At 45.2% G+C, this 17,869-nt stretch overlaps 1 protein-coding gene across 3 annotated transcripts in view; it reads right to left on the bottom strand.

Annotated features, from left to right (window-relative positions):
* The window catches only part of TMEM132C (transmembrane protein 132C), a 291,319-nt gene that overhangs the window by 26,868 nt on the left and 246,582 nt on the right, over nucleotides 1–17,869 (bottom strand). For all 3 annotated transcript variants that reach the window (XM_090062397.1, XM_090062398.1, XM_090062399.1), the window contains one exon: nucleotides 7,880–8,023. In XM_090062397.1, coding sequence (XP_089918523.1) covers nucleotides 7,880–8,023 — 144 coding nt within the window. The remainder of the gene's footprint in view (nucleotides 1–7,879; nucleotides 8,024–17,869) is intronic.

Below are 17,869 nucleotides of genomic sequence, written 5' to 3' on the forward strand. Positions count from 1 at the left end.
AAGCATGGACTTTTCTTTGCCATAAGCAACAGGCAGGTCCAGCTTGTCCTTGCTGACTTGGCTGGAAGGCACTTCATGGTTTTCCACTCTGCGTGCTTAAAAACGCATCTTCAGTGATTTGCACCTTTCTATTGATTCACAAATTCTCAGCTGCTGCTGGCAGCTTGCGTGTCAGGTTTCCATTCGGGGTAATTTGAAGAGCATGCAGATTTACCCCATGGGAGGAAAACAGTGGAGAGGGTGAGCACAAAGGATCGTCATTTGTTTCGACTCAAAAGCACTGTATGTAAAGGCTTGGAGAAAGCCGCCAAGACTCCTAACAAATCTGTTATTCTTCCTCCGACACACGGCCCAGATTCTTTCCCTCCCTCCATGTGCTGGTTTTGATCTTGCAGCTGGTTTTGGAGAGCTTGCTGGAGACCTGCAGGCAGTCGTTGTCATTTGGCTTTCATTTTCCACGTGTGATGTACAGGTCTCCCATACTGGCCCCACCAACCCTGCTCGTGAGCAGACCAAAAAAATGGATGAGATGCCAGGGAGAGAATTCCTCACTGACACTGTCTAATGTTACTTTGCGTGCCCCGAGGTCTTTGCATATTATTCGATGTCACCATATTTAAACCTTTCACTATTAACTTCCAGTACCTCATATCATACCAATTTGGAGCTGCAATTTATTCTGAGGCTGCTGTTCAGAGAGCTGCATTATGCAGTCCCGCTTTCCCGAATTCTTTTGTTTTCTTTCACTCTCCCTTTAATAAGATAATTTCTTCTGTAAAAGCTCTGCGGCCTGTCGGCCTATATTTCAAAACTGCAGCAGACGGAAGTGGAGAGTGCTGCGTAGTTTTTCTGAGACTCTTCTGTGCTGATGTGTATTGATTCTATTAAATTACAAGACACAGAAAAGAAGGGTGGGGGGAGCGACTTTTTCTATTTGCAGGTCTGTTCTAAATATAACGTGTCATATCCGATTTACTAGGAGAAAAGCTCTCAGGGTAATGGGGCTTTGGAACAGCAAAACAGAAGGATTTCCATGCTGCGCCTTTGTATTACTGGCTCTTAAAGTTTTTTCATCTGCACGTGAATATAAACTGTTAGGAGAGGAAGGAGAAATTATCCCAGAAGAAAGATGCTGTTGCAGCTGCGGTCCAGGATTAAGATTTAGAGAGATTTGGGCTCTATTCCCAAGAGTTTATCTCAATGGGGAAGTTAGTGTGTGGTAGACTATGGCACATTAAGCAACTCCACACTAATTTCCTCTGTGGACACTCTGGCCATGTCCGGATGAGCGTGGCCATGCGCCACAAACGTAGGCAGTGCCACATGCTGCACAGCCAAGTGGTCTTTGTGCTGCAAGGGTGCACTGCCCGTGCATGTGCTGCTTCATTTTTTTTTTCCCTTGGGTCTTTTTGACCCCTGGATATCCAGGGGTCAAAAAAACACCTGCAGCACATGCATGGGCAGTGCACGCCACTGAAAAGTGGAGCCGAACCTCCCGGAGCTCTGTTGCGGCTGCCAGCCAGGCTCTGCCTGGCAGGATCACTGCTGCAGCCCCGGAAGGCCCCCAGGTAAGGTGGCTGGGGTCAGCACAGTGCTGGACCCAGCCTCCCCTACTGTTCCCAGGGTAACTTAACATGGGCGATCCCCGGGGAGATGTAGCTGCAGCTCAAGGTGCACTGCTGCTCCTTGTCCCCGGGGAATCAAACGCCCGTGCTCATCTGGACGTGGCCTCTTAGGGAGCACCACCAATGTCCACATGGGAAGCTAGTACAGAGTAGATGCTGGTTTTTCAACTCATACCCCAGCTCATTGCACACCAACTTCCCCTTGTAGACAAGCTATGAGTTTCCCTACGGGGCATGAGGCCAGTCATGCCAGTTCATGGTGCCAATCGGGGTGAGGGTCATCTTGATGTGTGGACTGTCTAGCACAATATGAGTCCCTAGACTCAGCTGGGGAATCCAGGTGCTACTGTAGTATAAATAATGAGTACTACTAATACTGCAGCCCGTTCACCATGGCACTGGTGAAGACCCAATGTTTCAGCACTTGCTATTCAAATAGGCTAACTGATATAATCCATTCTGCATCTGTACTAGCAGCCACCCAGCATATCATAACCCAGGAGAGGAGAAGATGGATTCGTCAACGAGTTGGTAGCAGGAGGAGTTTAGATTTATTTTCTCACGCTTCCATTGAGCCTTGAAGTCCTCTTCCAGCCAAACCAGTGCAAGTGAGATTAGCAAGCAGTGGATTATGGCAATCATTCAAAACATGGGCTGCTGAACACCGTAACCCATCTGCTGAAAACTCTCTAGTTGTATAATAATGAGTTGGAAAGACAACTTTTATTAAGTGAAATTTCATCTGCCTGCTGGTTACCAAGCATGCTCAGCTCTAAACCAATAACACCTAGCTAAACCACTCCAGAAACAATTTTATTTGACCTAAGTAAAAGATGAGTCATAAATCAATTGCATTATATTCACTGCAAGAGGTTTTTATTGGAACTTAGTGTTCTTCTTGGATCAAAATAGCTGGTATGAACAACCAGCTCCTTTCCAGTCAGTCACTTGTTTTTATTTTTTCCTATAACCTGCACTAAAAGCATAATGTGCAGCTTTAAATCCTCCCAGGCTTGAAGGCTTTGCAATAAAGCCCAGTACAAAGAATATATCTCTGTGCCAAAGAGCAGAAACACAACACAAGTTTGGATTTCCGCCCCGCCTCGAGCAGCAGGAGGTTAAAGGTATTAGAGGAAATTGCTGTATGTCCATAATGTACTAAGGTTTCCAATGGGAGAGAGACTTTTGAAACTCAGGTTCCACTAGAAAATGTTGCTATTTGCAGCTTGCAGCCTTCAGACATTGCTACCAATGGAGCACATGGATTAAACCCCAAGCTCATCCTGAATGGACACTGTCTATGTACCTTTGACGGGTATACAAGTCTATTGCATTTTCACACTTTGGCAACACTGGCCTCGTTCGACAAGCCTGCGACGTGTCAGTGAAGGGTGCTGAATTCCTTGACAAGCCGTGTTTAGGGGCCAGAAAACTGGTTGCATCGGGACTCGATTCTACACTGGAAGCTGGGCACAGCTTCGATGTGAACAGGATCAGGCACTACTTCACCCTGTGAAGAAGGTGCATGCTTGAGTGGGAAGCCTTTCCTCCTTGATTATTTTGAGCATTTCCATCGCACCTATCACCATAATGTGCCTGCAACCGAAATGCAGGCTGATGGACACTTCTTTCTGTACAAGGCTCAGGAAATTATTGGATCTCGTGTCATCGCTTCCCACTATAGGACAGAACATCAGCTCTGCTAAGGCATCCATAATCACACCTCCCACTCACAGATAGCCCTTCCCTCCCAAAAAGGATGAAAGATTAATAATGATAAAGGGAACTCATTCCTGCTTCGGGCAACTGGGAGAGATTCTGCTTTTGAAACGGAGAGCACCTATACATGTGCCCGATGCCTGCCCCAATGCAATCTAATTAGAATATGTCCGAACAGACTTGATTAATTGAATCTGTTGGAGTCTGCTAATTAGCATGCTCCAGCAGCCTTGGTGTCATATGTATTCAGCATCTCTACACTTCCAAATGGCAGTGGGAACGCTATAACTAAAGCTTGTCAAGTGAATGGATCAAGTATCAAGCGGATGCTGAATACATGAGACGCTGCAGGCGCTTTAGTTAGAGCGGCTCCTGACAGCTGCTCTAATTAAAGCGTGTTCCCTCACCTACCCTGGAACACGTGTAAAAGCGCCCAAATAGTTCTGGTATGGGATTTAACACGTGATCATGCTCCCTGTATGTATAGCCACAGCTTCAGTTCACCATAAAATAATTCTTTGCTGCCTATACAGTACAGTGATGTGTCTTCTACAAACCATCAAGATTATTACTGTAAATATTTATTACAGCATCATTGTACTAGCTGGTTTCTTTATGAGGCTCACGTTGAGACATTCAGGAGCACAAATGATCCTGGACCATTAACACATCAGCAGGAGCTCTGATGTTGAATACATGATGCACAGGATCAGGTCTTGAGAGACCAATGATCTCCTGCTACCTGCTGCATTCAGTTTGGGAACTGGGGAATTTACCCAGCTGGAAGAAGAGGTGTTACATGGCTCTTTATAAAAATCTCAAAGAGAGCTGCTCACAGGAGTTTTCTCTGCTTATTTCCAAATACGTGTTTCTGTATATGGATTTAAAATGCATCTGATCTTTGGCGATACTGGAAATCATGGCTGACTGCTGAGATTGCTTTGTGGCTTATCAAAGAATGCAACCAAAGGCCTTTCAATTTATTAGTTAATTGTTCCAGGCTGGCTATATTAAGGGAACGAATAATAAAATATATTCAAAATAATTTAATGCTGTTGATGGTTTTTCCCCACTAGGCTGAGTCTGGCAATATGTCTCTGGATACAATTTTTTAAAAAATAAGCTCTCTCAAAGAAACGTCCCACAGTACACAACTGCTCTCTGATCTGCTTAGGAAAATTCCCCCTTGTCAGCGGTCTTATTGTCAAGCTGGGACTCTGCTGCAATATACGGCATATTGCATCGCGCCGGCTTTAATCTGAACGGATACACAAATGAATAGCAGACGTTTGAGCAAACAGATCATGTCCACTTTAGCTGAATGGTGCCATTCTGAATGGCAAAATCTCCAGCAGGCTCACCGTGCCTTCCTTCCTACGGAAGAACCCTACCTTGCAAATGCTTGCATAGCCTCATGTCCGTGCGGAGTCCTGCACAAGTCAGCAATATGCCCAGGATTCATCCGTGTAAGTGATTTCCAGAGTGGGCCTGCAGGCAAGTTTTCTGACCTCGACACATACCTGTGAGCCCAATAACTACTGCTTTGAAAACTCTGATACTTGCAGAGCTTGCAATACGTTCCTTGTTAAAAAAACCCCCACACTTAGCAATAAGGCTGGGCCTGGACCGAAATGATTTTGAGCCAGACCTTCAACTCCTAATTTTTCAGAACTGTTTTCAACTCCTAACCGTTCAGGTTTGTCTTTTTCTTACAGTGACCGGGGGACAGCTATTCAAAAATGATCTGGATCTGGGTCCAAAACCCAAAGCCCTCGAAATTCTTGTGTGGGTGTGAAAGACAGTGGCCTTGTACACGTGATTAGGTCTTGGTCTACTGATTGTTTCCAGGGTGACTAAGAGCCTGAAGCTTACTACAGTTAGTTCCTCAGCTTGGGATCCTGCACATTGGACAAAAAACATTTGAGCTGCTAACAGCCCCGGGGATGGCTCTAGTGTCTAGCCTCTCTGTGCACAAATCCATATTCATTACATTTGGATCACGGTTTAACGCCTTCGCCAATTTGCAAATGTCCTTTGAAAGAGAAAAGAAATTGGGTTGCCCGCTCTTTAGGGCAGGGCTCAGCGAGGCACTGCTCCTGAATGAGGCCTCTGGAAGCTACTGCAAGACCCATTACCAATAATACACATAGCAGGAATAGAGTTCAATAGCATCTCATAACATAACTTCATTTAGCAACGCAATGAAGGCCCAACAAGGAATGCCAAAACATCGAGCAAAACACTTACGCTGGCTTCTGAAATCACATGAAGACCATGGCACCATCAGTAGAATGGAAAAGCATATGAACTCGGGTCGGTTAAGGGGTAAAGCTTTGAAATATCCATACATTCGGAAGCAGGATTGAGCCTTTTTTAGTCTTGAAATGTCATGAGCTTCCAGATCTCTGCCCTTCTCCATGGCTTAGACTAGCCTTTGTTCTGGCTGCGAGAAGCAGCTACTTTCTGGGCTTCCAGGAGATGGGGCACCACCGTCTTTGCTAATGGATTCAGATCTATAGATCATATTGGTAAATTCCAGCTCAGGAAAGGAGAACTTGACTGTTGCTGATTTTTAGTGCTGTAATAAATTTTGTGTCCACTTTTAAAAGGTTGTGATCATTGTGTGAAGGTCTGGAGCATTCAGGGACTTTTATAGCTCATGAAATCAACTGTAAATTTGGACGCAAAGGAGGTACAGTGCTGGCAGGAGCTGAAATGGGTTGGGAGGGGTGGGGGGGAAGGCGGATAAAAAAAGAAGTAGTCAGCAGATCAAACCAGGACACTAACTACGTGCTGAACTGCCCAGAGACAAGTCTCATCACAGGGGAAAGTATTACCTGCTATTTGCAGACATATTTTATTTTTAGATCTCCATTGTGTCCTGTTATCGGGAATCATGTCATTGCAGTCAAACTGGAGGCACTGTAAAAACGAATATATACGGGTTTTTCTGTTCGAATTGCAGGGCAGACCTATCACCCACGGGTTTCTTGCCTGGATCATTCCTCCTGGGCATTTAATTACCTAGTGACTAATTACTGAAGTGCTGATCACCTGCAGTTTCCATTCTAACTCTGGGTACCTGACACACGACCCAAAGGGCTGAGACCAATAAAATATTTGCACGAACCTCAATGAAGTGAAATCTCTGAGGTTCATACAGCTCAGGTGAAATCCATTTCATTTTTGTTGCCGAATAGTGCTTCGTTTCCTGCACGGGATCATGTATGAACTTGAACAGCCTTTTACTTACCATATTTACTCTGATGCTGACCAAGAGCTAAATGACAATGGGGATCACAGTGTGCTCGTTGCTGTACGCACAGAATAAGAATTTATCTGCAAGGTGTTATTGGAACAGAAATAAAAATGTTCATTTCACCGCAATGAAAAATTCCCCATGAAAATTAGAACATTTTAATTAAAAAAAAAATATATGGGTTAAAACTTTTTGTTCAGATTTGTTTTCACTGACAGCTCCTATTTGTAACAGCACTGTTATTTACAGCAGTTAACATTCGCCTCCGAGATGCAGTCCCCCAGGGATACTGCACTTCTTTATAAAAGTACTTAGTCTCTGTACTCTTCTGAGCCTTTTATGAATTTTTTTTTATTTTTTTTTTGCAGAGGAAGGAATTACACCACAAAAGGCCCTCCACTCCAAACATTTGTGCGTTAGCTTTCAATTATTTGTTTCAATTTAACTTCAGAGTGGTTATCTGGAAAGGTTTTTAAAAGCCACTGAAAAAAAACTCAGCTACTGCTCCACAGTAGGAAAAATCCTTGTTGTGGGGACAAAAATCTGTAGAGGAATATTTAGAAGGGAGCAGGATCTGAAATAAGAAGGCCGAACAATTCCAGGTCCTGCAATATTATGAGAATTACAGGTGCTCAAGTTACATGGATTTTATTTTATGGAGGAAGCTCCCTCTCTATGTCAGAGGATTTGGGATGCTCTCCATTTTTTTTGCTTGAATATTTTCTCAGTCCATCAAAACCAGCCAATAGTTCAGAAAAAAATTATTTTTGGCAAACAGTCTGTCACATGCACCATCTGCGGGAGGATAAAGACCCCACTGTGAGGCTGTTTTCTCGATACGCAACGGTCACAGGACAATATTCGGTTTTCCTTGCTCTAGGACCATGCCCAATTTAAGCCCTTTTTTGAGAACTTAAATGGGTCTTCAGCAGTGCACAGGTCTTGAGTCGTCCTTGTGCATGGGATGTATTGTGTCCCAAAGCAGTTAAAATACTAGCCCGAATTATGTGTGAATGTTATTTAGACGTGACAATTGTATTTAAGGAGATTTGCAAAGGCACAAATGACAAGTAGACAGACAACTGGAAGTCAATGGAATGACTAGGGGAGGTACCAACCTCCTTTTGTGACTTTAAAACCTTCTTAATCCATGTGAAACTTGGCCAAAATGACCACAGAAACTTAGATGTATTAGTTCTGGACTCTCCTTTGCTTTTCCCAGGTGTTTATAGAAAGGCAGGAATTTGTGGAAAGGCAGCCCATGATCTAAACGTACCTTGATGACATCCTCATCCGTGGACTTGCACTCCACCAATTCAGAGATGTCGGTCACAGCACTGTTTTCCTCAATGGAAACCACTTTAATGGGCACGGCGACCGTCTTCCCCGTGAGAATTGCTGTGTTCAGGATTTCCATGTCCTGTATGCAAAGCAAAGCATAGAACGGTCACATTTTTCTTCCGGTAAAATTACAGGGATGCTAAAAATTAAGGAAAGTGAAAATGGCCCAGATATTTCATTTATTCCAAGAAGGCTCAGATCTCAGGAAGCTTTTCCTTTTCAAACAAGTCCTGCTTTTTACCCATATTCTAGGAACACTTACATAAAAAGGTCTAGTCCTGCAAACACTTACTACCAGGCATGAGACCCATATATCCCTGTCAAAGCCTGAGCGCAGGCTCTTTACACCTAGGAAGCAGCTGAACTGTAAAATTTGGAGCAGGACTGAAAGTTCAGGGGTTGACGTTTGAATCCATGTGCACCGCAGGGATGGCGCTGAGCCATGAACCTTGTATCTGAACCTGAAGTATTCAGCAAAAATTGGTATGATCAATGGCATTCCTAAGTCATAAAACAAAGTACAGAATCCAGCCAGGATTACCGATGCTGTTAAGTGTAGGGAGAGGAACTAGGAAACCTGAAAGCTTAAATTCAAGTCTTAAGAGGTAAAAATCTTTTCATTCACCCGTTCAAGCGGTTTCATTATCTGTCTGCTCCCAAGATTCATTTTTAGGTAAAACTTCAAGGTTTCATGCAACTTTGCAGCTTCCAACCTTAAAAAGTGAACTTAAGTTTCAGCAAAAGCACCTGGTCAATAGGTTTGTATCTATGGGAACAAAATGGGACTCTGATCCCATTTAAGTCTTCTTCTTCTTTACTAGTTTAATTAGTTTAAGATATGCATTGTGCTTCCATCTTACAATACTCTGTTCTTAGGTTAGCCTTCTTTTGTTTAAAAATGTATATCCAATTAAATAATACTAATCCTTTTATGTTTATTATATTAATTATTTGTTAATAATAACCATCTGTTCTGGACAAGAAAGAATCCCACACAAACCCTAAGGCATTCATACACATGACTGCATCCAACTGAGGCAGTTCAGTCCATGCTTTAGACACCAAAGTGTCCTGATTTTCACAAGTGGAGCGCACACATTTCCCACTAATTTGGGTCAGTGTCCAGTACTTCTGTTCAACAGGAGGCTATGTTTAGATTTGTGGTTTTAGGGGCTTACGTTGACATCTAGTCTGAAAACCTTGCTCATAAATGTTCTGAATGCTGGTACCTTAAAACAAGCCAGACACATACACAAGCACAATCAAAAGAAGTCCTCAAAAGACCGTAATAATTTCATAATAAAAAACCCTATTGCTATTTCTACCGTAGGCTTCCAAAGCAATGTGCACAAATTAACTCTGACAGATGCTTCAAAACCCAGATGCACAACATTTTTTTCCTGTCTGTTCTGATATTGGTAGCATCACAAGTCCTTCGAAATGAATCTTTTGCCTCAATCCCTTAATGCCTCTACTTATTTTTCGTGCCCGCGAACGTTAAACAGCATGAACTAAAGACTGCAAGGTGAAGGAGGAGTGAGAAACTGCGTGGAAATGACGGGGCATCTTTTCAGGCTTTCCCAGCTCTGCTTTGGAATGATTTTATTTTTGTCTTTAGCTAGTAGTGAACTACTGATAGTAAGCCTCTCTCCATGTGCATGTAAGGCCCAATAGGATCTAATGCAGGGGTGGGCAAAATGTGGCCCACAGGCCGGATCTAGCCTGGCAAGCCATTCTATCCGGCCCACGGGGCCCCTAAAAATTTAGAAAATTAGTATTTATCTGCCCCTGGCTGCCTGATACGCAGCTCTCCATGGCTTGCCAAAACTCATCCACCCAAAATAATTGCCCGCCCCGATCTCATGCACGATGCACAAAATTGCCATGGCTTATTAGGTGCCATTGTGCCCTGTTGTTGGTGCAGTGGGAGCCCGATCCCAGCTTCCCCCTGCACCAGCCAGAAGGAAGCAAGCCGAAGGCATTCCCACCTGCATCGCGCTCCTAGCGGCTGCGAGATCACGGCTTCTGCAATCTCCTAGCCGTGAGGGCACCCTATAAGTGCAAATGAAAGCTGGCTAGCAGCCACCTTTGAAGTTAGCACACATTTTTGAGTTCTCACTTCATAGCTGGTTGGACCCTTTTATGGCGTGGCTGGTACTTTGCACGTGTAGCGGGTCTCAGTTTAATTAACCAATTAATTGTGCAATAGCACGCCCCGATCAAGTCTGTGTTTAGCTACTGGAGTGAACTACTGATCAGAGAAATAAGGGACGGGCTTAGAATGAGAGGCATCCCTGAAAAAGAAATGCGCTTCAGATACATATTGTGTATATTGTGGCTTGGGAAGGTACCAATGTTTTCATCTAATGGTAGCTTAACAAGCACCAAGCCCATTAAAAAGAAATAAAACAAGCCAAAGTGCGATCACGTGACAAGCAGCAGCACAGTGCCTGACCTCAGGATAAAATGAAATGCAAGTGCCATTAGCAGTGGGCTAGATTCACCGACTGCGGTAAGTCACACAGACACGAATGCGAGTCATCAGAGTTTATTCAGGAGCTCAATTCAAGCATGAAAATACTAGGTAACCAGTGGCTTAAAACTTAAATAAAATTAGCAAGAAGGCCACAGATCAGAGCATGAGAGGGAGGCATCAGAGCCCAGCTATAAGCTCTTGACCCGATGAGCAGGAAAAATGCTGCGTTCCCAAGACTGGTGAGCTCTGGGGCCCCGACTGCATCACAAGGAGAAGAAAGCCAGCCGCTCACCTTAGCTGCTGTTGCAGCAGGGGGGTGGTGAGGATAGCACAGCGTAAGCTTTATCACATCAGAGTTTGCTGCACACTGCAGCTAAACCTCTGAGCCTGGACCAAAACAACAGCTTTGCCAAAACAGATGATATCATTACAGCCCTTAAATCTAGCAACCTGCCTTGATCAAACCCGTGGCTCTTCTGGTTCATCCGTCCCTCTATCAGACGCTACCTCTTCACTGGACAAAAGAAAATGATCTATGCCTGGGGAAAGGGGAAAAAAAAGCACAGACAGCCACTACAAATGATACCTCCTGCTTTCTCTGTTGTACGGCACAGAATTGATGTGCCAGTTGTTAAGTAACAATCTGTCATTTCTGTGTCCCTCTTTCCAGCGGATCATTATAGCTGAATCTGAAGTCTAAGTGGGTTTGATGTAGAGCTGGTATTACAAAGGTTACAAAAACCTGCAGAAATTCCCCAAGACCTTTCTGGAGACAAGATGTGGAAAATTTGACTGCTGGCACGTTACCAGCAATTAGGCACCTCAGTCTCCTGCCCTTCACTAATGGTTTCATTAAGGGAATCTGCATGCATTGGAATGGCTTTATTTTGATTAATGACTTCAGGGGCTGCATCTGCACAAAGAAGAGGTGCATTTTTGTCATGATACAGGCTCCGAGAAGTTTTACATCTTCTCTTCATGGGAAAACATGAACTTCAGAACTATTCACTCCATGATGCGCACAAAGGGATTGGTAACGTATTGAACACAGTCACTCAGAAGGACAAGGATGAGACCATTAGTTTCCTTAGAGATCACGGAGGTTAGCAGGCGATCATTAGCTATCATGATACCGAGCAGCAGTAGAAAATATTAAGATGCCATCTCCACTTAAGCAGGGCCCTGACATCCTGCTCAGCTCAAGCCTAGTGTCTATAGGCCTAGTGTCTCTATTTGCAAGGTGCCTTCCCAACATTGCCATCTCTATCATCTCTATCTACGAGTGGAGATATCGTCTCTACTGTGAGTCCTGATTGCCTTTTCCTCTAGACCAATACGGCTACAACCTGGATACCTTCCCAACGTTGTAGCACTCGGCAAGGGCCGACTTAAATAAAGACAGCCAGGGTGATGGTCATTTCTTCTGCCCCTGTTCTTGGGGCTGGAACAAGCACGGGACAGGCTTAAATGAACTATCTGCACGGCCTCAGTGATGCACCCAGGCATGCTCTCCATTTCGGAGGGCTGAGGACCATTTCAGTGGCTACATCATCCCCTTTCCCTTGTGGCGCAAGGCTGAGCGGGCAAGGCGCGCTTCAAGGCAGCAAGCCCAGTCTGGAGGTGGTGTGGATATAGAGTTGCCATATTTCCAGTATCAAAAACGAGCACCCCAGTGAGGGGATGGGGAGCAAAGCGGGGAGGATTGTGGGGAGGGGGCAGTGATATGCCTGTGCCCTGCCTCTGCCCCTCACTCCCAACCTGCAGCCCCCTGCCCCCTCCAGCCCGCACAGCTGGCACACGCATGCACACGCACATACACTCTCTGTCTCTCTTACTCGCGAGCAGCTGCCGGGGCCCACGCACAGCGCACATGACCCCCCTGACAGCCAATCACCTTGGCTCACTGCTCCCAGCCCCAAGCAGCTAAGCTGCAAGTGCCGGGGAAAAGCAAAGGCAGAGCAAAACCCCGAGACATTTGCTTGCATTTTAAAAACCCGCCCGGACAGGAGGACAGGGGGCCAAAAAAGAGGACATGTCTGGGAAAACCTGGACGTACGGTAACCCTAACGGATGTGCTCCCTGCTTCCTGACACAGGCAGGGCTAGCGCAGCGTGCTCCGGCCACGCTACCGACCTGACCCTTTCCCATCTTTTGTCTCTTTACTGCCCTGTGCCTCCCCCGCTGGGGACGGGAAGCAGAGCAGTTTCATAGTTTCTAGGGTCGGAAGGGACCTGTGCAGACCGTCACGTCCGACCTCCTGCCATGGCAGGAAAGGGTACTGGGGTCAAACGACCCCAGCAAGGTGATTGTCAAGTCTTGTCTTAAAGACCCCCAGGGTAGGAGTCAGCACCACTGATCTGGTCCCCGCTCAGGAAAATGGAGGCAAAGAAGTTGTTAAATAGGGCAACTTTGTCGTCTGGTGTGACGACCAAATTTCCTAGTGTGTCTTGCAGCGGCCCCACGTTACCTGGTACCTTCTTTTTGCCCCCCATGTATTTAAAAAAGGACTTCTTGTTGTCCTTGATCTGGGAAGCTAGTCCCAGTCCCATCTCCGCCTCGGCCTCCCTGACCGCCCCCCTGCATCCCCGAGCAACCACAGTATAGTCCTCCCTGGGGATGGCCCCTCCCTGCCATTGGGTGCATGCCTCCCTTTTAGCTAGGAGACATTCCCAGATGCTTTTGGTGAGCCATGGGGGGGCTTTTATGCCTTCCTGCCCCCTTTGATCCTCATTGGGATTACCTCCCTTTGGACTTGGAGGATCGTCTCCTTAAGGAGCGACCGCTCTTCTTGGACACCCGGCTCCCCTCCCCTCCGGGACCTCAGTGCATCCCCAACTATTCTCCTTAGCGCATTGAAGTCCGCCCTCCTGAAACCTAGGGCTGCTGCCTTGCTGCAGGCCTTTGCCACCTTGCGCTGGATGGTGAATCCCAGCAGGCGATGATCGCTGTCGCCCAGGTGGTCGAGCACCCGCAGCCCCCGCACCAGGTCATCACCCGTGGCCAGCGCCAGGTCCAACAAGGCGTCTCCCCTGGTGGGGCTGTGCAGGTCCTGCATTTGGGCTAGGGACCTATGTGCTTGCCAGCTCTCGGTCAGTGGGGGAGCCCTCCCGCATGGGGAGTAGTTTCAGAGAGCCATTTCTGCTCCTTTATGGACCTTTTACATGGCAGAGTGGCTACAAATGGTGTAGTATAGCAGAGAGCAGCAACTATGCCCAAACTGGCAGGAACTAGGAAACAAGAGAGCCAGGGCTGGAAAGGTACCAAAAATGCCGAAAAATAAAAATATGGTGGAAAGAGAATTGTTTAACACTAGACCCTTAGCAGAGGCATGTAGTTCAAGAGGGTTAATTTAACAATGTGCTCACAAAAATCCAGGGTATGGGTTCGAAACCCACCAAGGCCCAGAACTGAGTTTCTGCTCCATCCCTAACTGCACAAGTTTGTGCCTTATAGCATAGCAGTAAATGCTGGAGAGGGAGCTAGCTTTTCGAGGTGATGGTGGACAATATTAAAAACACAACTGTCACAATGTCAGATGACTGCAGGAATTATGAGATCCTCCTACAGCTAAATGAGGGGGAAAAAAAATCAAAAAAGCAATATGCTATTTAGCGCACGGGCTATCCTGTGGAGATGCACACAGGATTACTAAGAAACCTTATAAAAGGTGAAGAACTGATATAAGAGGAAGGTGTTTTTCAAAAAAAAAAAAAAAAAAGTCACAGTATCTCAGTCATTTCCATTTCCTTTAATTTTTAAAATCCCCCAAGAACTAATCTACTTTCTGTGCAAGCAACATTTTGGGTTGTAAATCAATTCTATTCTGAGTTGTGAAAGGACTAAGAGCATCTGAAAGCTGCATTTGGATTTGCTTCCTTTAAACTTAAAAGCAGGCAAACCAATAGGAAGTCAATTGGGTTAAAAATAAAATAGAAAAAGAAACAGGATGAATCATGAGCAGGCACCCTCATCCAGCTGGCAATGCAGTTTTGTTATAGATGTGTTATGAACCCCTAGAAAGCAGAGGCTGCAATTCTGCGAGACAAGTTGGGGAATCGGCTGAAGCATTCCCATTGAAACGAAAGGGAATTGTGGGCCTCGATCTTCTTGTTAGCTTTGCTGATCTCAAGCTGGCTTTATAACTCAACTAGTGCCGTGCAAGGGGGACCAGCTCTAACAGTGCAACCACACAATCAATCATCTTGTGTGAAGAATAAGAAAACCTACAAACTTCAGATAGGGATGCCTTGCTCCTGCCAAGCACTGCACAATGGGACTCCTTTAATGAACTTCAAAACACCTCCTGGAGCTGAAGGAGACCATAATTACCATCTATACATATTTAAATAACCAACAGTAACATTAAGGAACATTTTGCTGCCTGCTGCTCTAATAGCTTGAGAAGCTCAATGTACTTACAGGGACAAGCAGGTAGAAACGGATCATTGAATCCGGTGCAAGAGAAATGACTTTAAAATTGACTGGTGCCTTTTAGCTGCAACGCACCTCTCTTAAAGGAAGTAGCAGGACGGTGAGCACCACTGTTTATCACCCACAAGCAGAGTGTCTGCTCAACCCCGGCTCAAAGATCATCCTGGTGATATGCGATTGCCGGCAAAGGCAGAGGCTCTGCACCATACAAAGGGGCCGACTGATCAGAGAGGCTCCGAATCACCTCCTTCTGCACGAACCCTAAGGATAATTCAGCCACCTTGGAAAACTCACAGCTGCACAAGCTAATAGGAAAAAAAGCCTCTCTCCAACAGTTCAAAAATACAAGTATGTGGCAAAATCTTTTGGACTTGTGTTGTTTCCATTCTAGCAGAACCCAATGGATAAATGAAGCAGATAGGCTGCTTAGGCAGCTGTCTTACCTCTTTTAGCTAAAGGCTTAATTAGATGTGATTTGAGTGCAGCCAATCATGTTAGGGCAAAGGGGAGACCCGCATTCATTTGTCTCCTTTCTTTAGCTGAAAGAGGATTCAAAGAAGAAGCCCAAAGGCTAAAAATGATAAATGATGTCAAAGGAGAGGAACTGGAAGGTGAGTCTAGTCAACGTAACATCACTGTCCTGCATCCTTTCCACTGTCCCAGCTCCCCAGGGGAGTTAATGGATCCCTGTGCAATGCATTTACATCAGCAAATAATGCAGTGTCAGGACTACAAATGCCACAGACCAACTTCTTTTGCATTAGGGTTCACCCAGAGTAAGTGAACTGCATTAAAAGTGGTATTTAAAATGGTACAAAATCAGAACTGGGTCCTACAATTAACACCAGCTAGTACAGGGAGCTGAGTGCATTAGGGCAAGAATAAAGAATTTGATGCAACACCTCTGAGAGATCGGCAGGTCCAATATCTCTGCTCCTGGGAAGGGTGAGGTTTGGACACAAAGCAAGTACTAGGAGTCAGGCTACCGTTCACTTCTGGGCAGACCCCATCTCAGTTGCGCTACAGGTCATCTGGCAACAGAGATGAGGATCTTTTCTTCCAACCCTGTCCCTAATGCGCAGCCTCACTGGAAACCAGCAGAGATGATATTCAGGAAGAGCCGTGCTTCCTTAAAAGCACAAAAAAATCCTTGCAGAAAAGAAAAACAGCTGAAAAGCTGATGTGCTATGGCCAAACTCAAGAAATCTGGCAATTTATTGCCACCCCGTTTCCAGTCATGAACTTTTCCTGTGATGTCAGTAGGAGTTCTGTGCAAAGACCAAGGGTAGAGAATATGGCTCTTAGTTGCTTAGATTTATCTGGAGAGCAATCCCTATGTTCATCCAACCTCTCAATTGTAAGAAGGCAAGCATTCAAGCACGACTAATTTAGGAACTAATTCAACATTAAATCGCAACAGAATGAGGAAACAAAGTGACAGCTGTTTAATTAAACTCTAAATCCGATTAGATGGTGTTATAAAGAGAAATGCACTGGAGCCTAAGGTCATGAGAATGGCCTTATTTACAGCCTGGGACTTCTGTAAATGGAACTGCAGCGAGATGCTAATCATAGCTTAGCATCCAGGCTCCTCCTGCACACAGATGCACTGCCTCAAATACGGCGAATTGCAGTTGTATGTCTGTGGAGGAGACACTGTTGTACGGGTTCAGGGATGTATTTGGCAGCCGTGTTGGTCTGAGACAAAAAGAAATGCAAAAATCTAGAACTCTTGGTTCAGAGGCGATACCTTTCTTAGACCAACTAAGAAACTGCAAAAAAAAAATCTTTCTTTGAAGTTTATCTTCTACCTATGGGGACTTTTCCCACCTTTACATCTCTCCCAGCCTGAAGAAGGGCGTGTGCGCCCAAAAACTGGCCAAGTAAGATTAAAAAAAATTTTTTTTTTGCGATTTCTTAGTTGGCCTAACAAAAGGTATCGTCTTGGAACCTGTTGTACTGATGGCATCTGCTTTTAGAAGGAAAGCTTCTTGCAACAGTTTGTGGGAGGCAGGCATTTGGGTATCACCTGCCCTAGAACTAGAACAGCACTGGCACCGTGGTAGAAGGAAGACGGCAGCAAGCATGGACACGCTCGTGACAGCCCTTGAAGGAAGGGGAAGGCAATGGAGATGTAGGAACTCCAGGAATAGGGTTATGCTTAGTCCTCAACTATCACCTTTGAAGAGCAGTGATGCCCTCTCAGCGTTGCAAGAGAAGAAGGAGACAGAAAGCAAACCTCTGGGCCAGTACTGATGAGTACTAAGTTATGCATCACCAGTTTCTAGGGCATCCTAGTTTAAATGATGCACAGTATCTTACTGCACTGCAGACAATTGTTATGCTGATTTGTGAGCCTGCTTGACAAAATGGTTGAAGCTTTGAGTTATTAATGCTACTGAGATTACAGCTGATTAACAAACTGACAGCATTAGGCTGTAGATCCCATTTAGACACATAATCAAATCCCATGATTAAAACTAAATTTTACATCTAGCTTTCAGCCAACTGGATTCTTTGACACTCCCCATTCACGGATATAATGTATGTGCAGGGGAGGGGAGCTGATTGTCAGCATTGAAATTCTTAGCGCACATTTTAAAATATCTGAAGGCAGGCTGCTAGGAGTTTCCATCACAACAGTGAGTGGAAGCAAATTTAAATGCGGGGTAAGAAGATGCAACTCACATTGGGTACATGGTGGCCCACTGTTTTCTCCCACCTGAGTACAATGTTAACATGGCAGTCAGGTGAAAAACCTGCTCTTCTCTACATGTTAGCATATGGTGACTTGAGCGCTTCACTCACATCGCACAGGTCGACTGTAGAGGGAGTGGGGTAATGTTGTTACATTACTCCCAAAAGGAAGTCAGCTTTTTTAGTAACATCTAGAACCATACGTGGCTCCAGATCCATGGCGCCAACATGAGAAAGAAGCCATTAAAAATGGTCTCCTTGGCAGAACGGTCAACAGATCCAATATAGACTGAGCACAGAGAGCAGATCTGCTTAGTAATC

The sequence above is a fragment of the Crocodylus siamensis genome, chromosome 9 (assembly GCF_052110815.1).
Source record: "Crocodylus siamensis isolate JL-2025a chromosome 9, ASM5211081v1, whole genome shotgun sequence".
NCBI classification, from domain to species: Eukaryota; Metazoa; Chordata; order Crocodylia; family Crocodylidae; genus Crocodylus; species Crocodylus siamensis.